The sequence below is a fragment of the Seriola aureovittata genome, chromosome 9, assembly GCF_021018895.1.
Source record: "Seriola aureovittata isolate HTS-2021-v1 ecotype China chromosome 9, ASM2101889v1, whole genome shotgun sequence".
In the NCBI taxonomy this organism is placed as follows: Eukaryota; Metazoa; Chordata; class Actinopteri; order Carangiformes; family Carangidae; genus Seriola; species Seriola aureovittata.
The window spans coordinates 29,311,851-29,321,850 of record NC_079372.1 but is presented as its reverse complement, the minus strand read 5'-3'; the positions used below and the strand labels follow the sequence as shown (position 1 = coordinate 29,321,850).

Here is a 10,000-nt window from a genome sequence, read left to right as displayed (position 1 = left end):
CTGTAGCAGTCGCCACCAACACAACATACGACAGCAAAAAACAGAACACAACAGAGGCTGCTGCTCACACCATGTGCTAACATGCTAACCCGCTAACACACACACACACACACACACACACACACACACACACACACCTACATATAGTCAGTGTACAGCGGTGACAGACTGAACAGTGATGAGTGTAGCTGCTAATGTTGTTAGCACCCAGCTCATGTTATGAGATGTCAATACGTTAGCCTTAACAAGCTAATGTTAGCCAAAACAAGCTAACCTAAACAAGCTAATGTCCGATGACTCTGAGGGTGTGTGTGTGTGTGTGTGTGTGTGTGTGTGTGTGTGTGTGTGTGTGTCATTCCCACATTGAGCTATAATGTCCGAACAGAGAACCCCCCCCACCTGAAGATGATTATTAAACTTTTATCCATGTTGAAAGTGACTGACGGACACAGCCACAGAATCACTTCCTCTTTAGGGATTTTATCACAAAAATCACAAAATAAAAGCGCGATTAAGTTTGTTTTATTTTTCTTGCAACAATGCTTCATTTCAAGCTATTGTGAGCTTTTATTCTGAAAAGAGGAAATTCCAAAGATCCTGTTTCCTGTTGACAGACCTCTACATGTGTGATATGAACTGTATCAAAGAAAATCACAGTTATATTTCTATCAATATGTATGATTACGTGCCTCCATCTGATGTAGGTGTGTGTGTGTGTGTGTGTGTGTGTGTGTGTGTGTATCGTTCGTCTTACCTCCACCAGGTGTGGCGTGGGGTTGAAGCCGCACAGGTTACACACTTGGCTGTGGCACTGCGTGCAGGTGTTGTAGTTGGGGGGGTCTGAGCTGCCGATGTTCAGCTCCGTCTTGCAGAGAGGACAGTTCACTTTAGGCTTTGCGGGCGCCGGGGGGGCCGCGGGCTCCTGCTTCTGTGGCGCTTTCTGCAGATGAGCGGGTGTCTGTTGTTGCCCCTGTGGGTGTATTTGTGGCCCCTTCTGATGATGTGCGGGCGACTGCTGTTGATGGAGCGTGGTCTTCTGGGTCGGTGCGTGCGGTCCACCCATTTGAGGACCTCCCATTTGGCTCGGTGGATAGGGGCCTCCCATTTGGCTCGGCGCATGAGGGCCCCCCATTTGAGTTGGAGCGTGAGGGCCCCCCATCCCGAAGGGTTTGGTGCCGGCGGCCACTTGTTGTTGCTGCCTGTTGTCGGGAGCGGCGTTGCTGAACACCACCTTCCCTCGTGCGGGGCTGGGCTGGGTGGAGGCCGTGGGGAGGGGGTCCACACTGATCAGGGTGCTGGCCTGGTTGAGCAGCGACGCTCCGAAGCCGAACAGCTTGGTCAGGCCGTCTTGGGCGGGAGGGGGGGCCTGACTCTGAGGTCTGTGGGCCGGCGAGGAGCCAGCGCTTCTGGTCTGGTCGTGGTGTCGCGCCATTGGTTGATGCATTGGAGAACCACGACCCAAATCGGGCTGGGAGGGCACCTTGGTCAATCCGGGGAGGGGCACGGCGCCAGGGTGGGGAATCCGGGGACCACCAGGCTGACTGGGGCCTCCTGCGGGACCTCCAACAGCTCCTGGAGCCCCGGGACCTCTCTGGGAGTACGGGTCGGACCTCATGCCCTGCTGAGTCGGGGGGCCACCAGGGCCTGGGTGTCTCTGTAAGCCTGGGGAGGCGTGAGGCTGCGGGCCTGGCTGAGACGGAGGGTAGGTCTGAGGCTGAGACTGGGGGAACTGCTGGGACTGGGCGTAGGGCTGCGTCTGTCCATAGGACTGGGACTGTGGCTGATGCTGCTGTCGCTGGGGGGTCTGACTCTGTGCCAGTGGTTTGGGCTGCGCTGCTGCTGCCGCCGGCTGCGTTGGCTGAGGCGCCGGCTGCTGAGGCTGGACGATGGGTTTGGCTTGGTGGGACGGAGAGTGAATCTGCTGTTGGCTCTTAGAGCGAGGCGTGGTCATATCAATGCCAAGAGCTCTCTGCATCTGACAGTTCAGACACAACCACTCCTGGACCTGCAGACGGAGAACAGACACGTTTCATGTTATTTTAACGTCTGAAAATCCACTTTTCACACTTTGAATTCCTAAAACTTCAGTCGGACATTTGAGTTTCTTTGAGATCTCATCTGGAATCTCAACAAGGTTCTGCAGGTTTGAGACGGAAGGAGTTACGTTTAGTTTGTGAAGAAAGAGCATCAGAGGCAAAGAGAGAAAGGAAATGAAGGAATAAATAAAGGCAGACGACACTATCGATATAAAACACTGACAGTCGTTCAGTCTCCCTTCAGAAGCTGACTCCTATTGATTCCTTTAAATATCACTGCTGACTCAGAGGGTGCACCAGTATCATCCAAACCACATGGACTCTGCATCCATCTACCATCCATCCATCCATCCATCCGTTCGTTCATTCATTCATCTCTTCATTCATTCAGCTTCAAAGCTGCAGATTATAGAGACACACAGAATACAGTCCGTCTCTCTCCTGAAAACTGGAGTGCAGAGAGAATAGTTGCAATCAACCAGAAATGGAGGGAGAGAGAAGTAAATCAACCACAAATTGACTGCAGCGATGAGTGATTGTCGAGCCGAAACCACAACCTGACACTGACACACACACACACACACACACACACACACACACACACACTCATAAATCCACACAGAAATCAAGTGCAGGCACAAGCAAAGACACAAACAACAGACATGACGAGAGACGCTCACAGTCAAATGAAATGAAATTGCACGACATCCTCCAGCATCTAAAAATAAAACTAAAACATCACCCCTCCTCCTCCTCCTCTTCCTCTTCTCCTGTCTTCCTCTCTCCTTCTCTTCTTCCTCCAGATGAGAGCTGATACTCCCTTGTGTCCGGACCTTGCTTGGCTCTCTAATTTCTCCCGACTGCAAACAACGCACACGCACACACACACACTGGCAGCGTCTGTGTGAGCTGTGTGTGTGTGTGTGTGTGTGTGTCAGCCGGCTCTCGTCCTGTCCGTCCTGCTGGAGCTCTGCGACCCGGCTGCCATGAATGCTGCTATTTTAGCTCCTCTGCAGCCACAGCTAAGCTAGTAAATCTCTGCACGTTTCAAGCGTTTCTCCCATCCCCTTCCTTCCCACAATGCAATGCGCAAATGTACTGTGTCACCCCGCCTGCCAGGCACTAACCCCCCCCCCCCCCCCCTCCTGTCCCTCTCCTCCTAATTCTTTTTTTTTTTTTTTTTTTTGCAAGGTGCTACGGGACAAGTCGGTTGGGGAAGATGTGCAGAGCTGAGGGAATAAGAGCGCGCATCAGTCACGTAGCCTAACTAAGCACTTCCTCCCTCTGCGCCGTCCCAGCCTGCTTTGCTGTCTGGCATTTTCCAGCTTGACAGCATCACTGATCCCATGTTCTGTTAACTCAGCGGCTATAGCCACCGCTACAGCCTGACATCCTCCTTTTTCTCTCCTTTACATATTCTCTTTGAAGCTGTCTTTCCTCTCCTTCCTGCTTCTTCTTCTTCTTCTTTTCCCTACATCTTTACCCTCATTTCCCTGTTCCCTCTGTGATCAGGTTGAGAATGTAGGTCTGCTTCCCTGACTGGCTGAAGTGGAAACAGATTTGAAAGTATAATTTTTGCCGTGCAAGCTCCTCCCACGTCGTGCTGCCATAATTACATCTGATGAAGATGGCGAGAGGGAGATGAGGAGAGGTATACAGGGAGAGAAAGAAGAGGAAATCTGATTTTAATGAGTCCCTGTCTATCCTGTGCTTTTATAAGCGGCATCATGAGAGAGACTTGAAGGAGCGAGGGATGGAGGGATGGAGGGAGAGGATGGAGAGCGAGCGAAGAGCAGAGGGAAAGGAGTCAGCAGTTTTTTAATCCAGACAGCTCTTCAGCTCTCATCACGTCAGGCTTAATCAACAGCAGCAGCAGCACAGAATCCACTTCTGCTTCACTGTGGTTAAAACCAGCCAGTCGCTTCACCTGAGCTGCTTCTCACAGGTGAGGGAGCTTCAGTTCATCAAAACTATCTCACCTACATTCACTGCAACCTCGCTGTGCAGCTATTTCTGCTTGTGACATATTTTAGTCGCATTATATTTGCATGTCCTGTTCCCCATTTCTAATCTACGACCAGTTTTCATAAGGAAACGTCTTTGGAATCGTTCCAATAAAAACTGATCACAGCCGGATCCGCTGTAAAAATCACAGATAAATAACCTGAATTAATAAAACCTCCTGCAGGTTTTTCTTAAGGTTATTTTATTCAGTTTCAGGCTTTTTATTGCATCGTCCCTTTTGAATAAACGAGTAAAGACTCTCAGCTGCACAAGAACAAAGAATAAAGAATTAGATCATGAGTTAACCCTCGGAGGTCGACGGACATTTCTATCAATATCTTTGTGATATTACAGCGTAGAAATATGATTTAAATGTTGTTAAGATCTGTAGATTCTCCACTTTCTGTTTCATATTCTCATGAGATCGTACGTGAGTCAAAGCCGGAGCGAGAAGGCCTCGAAGCGGGCCTCTAAAATTTGGTTACAGCAGAGTGACAGACGACGCTGCGAAAACCTAATTATAGGCATTTATTATACATTTATCTGGTATTTCACTCACATATTGCTCAATTGTTCATGAACCTAAACCCATTTCAATTCATCCACATCAGTAAAAGGTTTGATTTGGAGAATTTCAAAAAACCGGGCTTCAGTTTTTCAGCATTTGGCCCAAATGATCTTTTTTCACGCGGCAAAGAGTCGACAAGGAGCTTCATTTCTTCAGCACTGACAGAAAAAAGCTTTCTTACATTAATATACATGTATGGAATAACTGCGTTGGACAGAGTGTGACAGAGTGTTTCTGTTTGCAGTCGAGGGTCAGTGAAGCTCACAGGAAGCTTCCAGTCTTCCCTAATAATAGAGCAGCCTGAGACCAGATCCAGACAGACAACATCCAACATGGTTTATGATCAGTAGCATCATCTGACCCCCCCCCCCCGGCCCACTGAAGAGGCCCGACCCCGACCCTGAGACCTCAGCTCTGACACAGACTGATAAGCCGCTCACAGGACGCCTCTGACAGGTGTCTGCTGTGCCTCAGAGCGCCACAGTCCGGGCATCAGCTCCTGTTAGAACCTGTTTGCTACCGTCTGCGTTTGACTCACATTTCTCCCAGACAGTCAGTGTGTGTGTGTGTGTGTGTGTGTGTGTGTCCGATATTCTCAGGCCTGTGGAAGTTATTACAAACACAAACGTCTTTTCTGAAAGGAGGAGAATTAGTCCTGACAATGTGCAGCTGCTGAGTCTGCACACAGGGAGGGAAACAGTCCGCCATTTTAACTAAGCAGGAAAATAAAGTCAGTATTTTCCTCTAACTCATCTGTGTAGGAGCAAATACATGTAATAACTATGTGCCAAACTTCATATATATAGACAACACGGAACCAGGGTGAATAGTTTAAATGGAAAAAGACACTAAAATAACACCACAACTGGAATTGTCTAATTTAATAATATTCATGAAAACAAAGGCCCTTAAAGCCGTGTCAGCTGGTTATTTTGGCGTCCATGTTTTATCCAACACGGCTAAGATTTGCTTTCAACTTTCTTTGATACTGAGTATCTATAAGCAACATCTATAATAGGAAGGAAATTCTAATTAATGCTTCTAAATATCAACAGATCTTCATATGTCAACAATGAACATTGAGCAAAAAGGAGTACAGGTTAAAATATTTGTTTTAAATTGAGATTTTGTCTTCAGTGTTTTCACTAAACTCTCAGTCCAGATGATTTATTACACTGTCATATATTATTTTACCGCACAGTTAAATGGATGCTGTGAACCAGAGTGGTCGTGTCACAACTTTATGATAAATACAAAATATTTCTTTTGATGCATCATGAAGAATAAATGTTGAGGATGAAAAACTTGACTTGCGTTTCTCATAATTCTTGCATGAAAAAGTTTATGAGACAGAACCATCACCAGCCCACATTAGTCTGATGCACTCTTATTTAATTAACTATTTCACATGTAAAGAATTATGGACCATTATTTTGAAATAAAACTCTGGATCACTGACTTCCTGCTTCACTTTTCTTGCTGATGTTGCTTTTATATCTGTCTCTCCGTTTACTCGTCCACCCAGAGAGATTCACCCCTTTATACACACACACACACTCACACACACACACACACACACACTCACACTCACACACACACACACTCACACACACACTCACACACACACTCACACTCACACACACACTCACAGATCTGAGCTCCTCTTGTAACAATGATTAACCTGGGGTCAGGTCTATCTATTCAAGAGGTTGAACTCTGTCAGTGCTGTGTCTCTATAACACACACACACACACACACACACACACACACACAGTAATTGCAGCAGGTGTGCAGGTGTTAAACAGTTGAGCAGATGCTAAAACACAGAGATGTAACAGATACTGATCAGATCCGAGCAGATATTCGAGCTGGTTTCACGTCTCGCTGCAGAAACGTCTGAATGTGTTTTATCTTCAGTGACTGACGTGCAACACATCGATTCATGAACGTGCTCGTCTCAAGCTTCAACATGTCTGCCGCCTCTGCTTCAATCTCTGTTGTAATAATCATCATTGTCACGTCCTGTAACTGTCGCCATTATCATTTCTACATTTGTTTACTTTTGTGAGACCAATTTCATAACTGGAAAATTTATCTTGCATTTGTTATTTGCACATTGTTTTATTTTTGAGGGATAGTACTTTTATTTTGAAGGTATGTATGAAACTTTAATGAGATGTGAACATTTGAACCCTCACACAAAGACTTGTTCCCTCTTTGTGCAGCATGAAGCCAACGAGGTGTTTGTTTTGTTTTTCTTTATTTTACTTTGGTAAAATGTCAAGCTACATGCTACATGCTAATGTTGATGTTGAGAAGTTTTCACAGTGAGAAGTTTTCAAATATATCAGCATATATATATATATGCTGAGTGACCTGTGAGTGATCACGTGCTCTACAAATGAATTTCTCTTTCTGACTTTGTGTTGAAGACGCTGGAGTTTTTTATCCAACATGATGAGCACCACTTGTTGCTGTTGAAACTAACATGAAGCAGTTGAAGAAGTTTTTCCAGTCGACACATAGAAAACAAATGACAAAGATTTAATAAATGGCCGTTTGCTTGAATAACTGCGTTGTTTTTATCAGACGAGCAGAGTGGAGAGTGAAACATGTACACGGATAAAACTAATCTCTGTCAAAACAGTTGTAATATGATAATTAGCTCAAATCACGCAGCTCTAGTTTTGAGTGGAGGAGGCGAGTGGAAGCTCCACGGAGCAGAGTTCACCATGACTCTGATTTAATTTGTCATTAATTAGCCTGAAGACACGGAAAGAGGAGGGGGGAGGGGGACAAATATCCCGTCAAAGAGCTAAAACAGAACAGAGGGAGTTCTCCTCATCGTCTCTGTCCCTGTTTATCTCCTGATCACTGCTGAGTCACATCAGCTCCAGTGGCCGGCGGCACAAAACACCTCAGGTTTTCTACTGAAGTCTGACACTCAAGGTTTTATTTCTCCTTAGCTGAGGGGGTTACTTCAGGGTGTTGCAAAGAATCTCTTAAAAGGTTTTTCCGTAGTTAAGGAAAAACAGTTAAGTTATTTCCAGCAGTGACAGAGATTTGACAGGAAGACATGAAACGCCGTGACTAAACCTGAACAGACAGAACGCGTGACAGAAAACTGCAGAGGAATCATGAAGATGCAGATAGAAGAAGATCCAAGACAGTCAGACAAATCATCAACTGACTGAGGGTCAAACTCTGGTCTCTGAGGTTTAACTGCCTCACACTTAAGGAATCACTTAAAGACTAAGATGAAGAGAAACCCTTAAATACTGAAGTGAACATTTTAAAGAAACCTAAAGGAGAAGACTTAAGGTGTTTCGTGCAACTGTTTTTATTCATTTATTTTTACTTTAAGGAAAATCTTAACTTAAGGTGTTTTGTCCAAGGGGCCCCCGGTGTGCAGGATTTATAGAACCAAGTATTTATATTAATAAAATAAAAACAATATTGAGATAAAAGTAAATAAGGGAAAAATGTGTCAAGTCATTCTCGTCCAATATGATTGAGCAGGTGGATAATAAACTCATCTACATACTTTCTGTTAGGAGTGATGGTTTTATGTCACACACACAAACGGCATCCAGCTGTCAACATGAAGAGTCAACAGGTGTGACTCACAACATCAGCTGACACTTCAAACGTCTCACTAACACTGTATTGGTACTTGGTTGTATAGCTGTAGTGCACGTGCACGCAGTGCTCCTGCACAGTCACACTCACTGTAACCAGGAGAGAGGCGGGAGCGGCCGGGCTCGCTCGTCCTGCTGGCGGCTCCACTGGAGCGTTGGGATGATAAATGCTTCAGATTTAAAGGAGCCTGACACATGTAGACCACCACACTGTGGCTTCTTCCTTTCATCTCACGCTCCAGTCCCTCATACTTCAAGCTGCAGGTCAGATTATTGCTCCTCCTATATATAATATTCTAACAAATATTGTTTATATATATATATATATGTTATTATGGCAGTTCAAGGTGGAATCACTGAGTCATGGTGTTGATGATTATTTCATCATGTGTCTGTGTTATATAAAAATATGGACGTTAACGAGGTGAAACACTGGGTTTTCACTCCTCTTTCGACCCTCAATCATCAATAAACCAACATTAGTTTCATCTTTTTATGACACTGAGGAATCAGTGACATCACAAGAATGACAAACAAATATTTTCTGAAGCATCACAGCTTAACTTCAAGCTGTTGTCTTATTAAAGCTTCAGGAAACCTGAGTCTCTCTGCACCTGCTCTAGAAAACAGTGGGGGGGGGGGGAGAGAGAGAGAGAGAGAGAGAGAGAGAGAGAGAGAGAGAGAGAGAGAGAGAGAGAGAGAGAGAGACAGCATCTGCTTTTATGAATCAGCTGAGATTTTTTTATTGCACAATTTCACTCAATATAGAGAAACAAGTAGAAGGTGGTTACTGGTTCCTTTACGACATGAGAGGGAGCTCGAATCAACGGAATCGCTCGCTGTAATTGGCTGACAGTGGCTGCGAATGTCATGTCATGTAAAGTAAATGAACTTGTTTGTGGTCTGAGTTGAGCTGCTGACATGAACACACACACTCTATACGTACAAACACACACACACACACAGACACACACACACACACACACACACACACACACACACACACACACACACACACACACACACACACACACACACACACACACACACACAGACACACAAGCTCAAATCACGCTCCTGTACCTCCATACGCTCCTCCACACAGGGACGTGTACACAGCTTTTAATAGACCCGTCTGTCAACACCTTGCAGAGCGTCAGGGCAGAGGTGGGGTGTGTGTGTGTGTGTGTGTGTGTGTGGGGGGGGGGGGGGGCTGTTTACAGGGCGGAGGTAAGATTAATGTGGAGTGATGGAGACTGAGAACGAGAGAAGAGAGAACAGGTTCAGTCACATTTATTTAGGGAGAAATTTCATGAAACAGATTTAAAATCTTAAAGAAACAATATTAAACTATATATTATATTATATATTAAACTATGTATTCTAAGTCTAAGTTGTTGCAGGTCTGATGATATTAGATGTTTGGCAGCTGGAGGCAGGAGAAACTGTGACGATACGAGTTGTTGTTTGTTAATTGTAATAAAAGTCACTCTTAATTTTTAACCGTAAAAACATGGTGAAATAATTAATAATAAAACTGAACAGTAACTAGTTGCTTCAGCCTTTAGACAGCAGGTTAAAGGCATAATTAAAATTCAATATTACTTTAAAAAATAAACATGAAAATGATATAAACTACTAATACTGATTTATATAAATATTTCAAAATAAAAGAAAATTCATTCCTCTGAAGCTCTCCTTCAAAATAAGAGTTAACAGGATGTAAAACGGACTGAGGACATCCTGACTGTTCA

At 44.8% G+C, this 10,000-nt stretch overlaps 1 protein-coding gene across 2 annotated transcripts in view; it reads right to left on the bottom strand.

Moving 5' to 3' along the window:
- bsna (bassoon presynaptic cytomatrix protein a) overlaps positions 1 to 10,000 on the bottom strand; it is a 164,889-nt gene that overhangs the window by 88,422 nt on the left and 66,467 nt on the right. Inside the window, exons 1-2 of one of the 2 annotated variants that reach the window (XM_056385850.1) lie at positions 2,779 to 3,132; positions 755 to 2,005 (exon numbers count right to left, since the gene is read on the bottom strand). In XM_056385850.1, the coding sequence (XP_056241825.1) occupies positions 755 to 1,975 (1,221 nt within the window). In that variant the 5' untranslated portion in view covers positions 1,976 to 2,005; positions 2,779 to 3,132. Of the gene's footprint in view, positions 1 to 754; positions 2,006 to 2,778; positions 3,133 to 10,000 lie in introns of those variants that run through there. The other variant, XM_056385849.1, reaches the window with a different exon arrangement.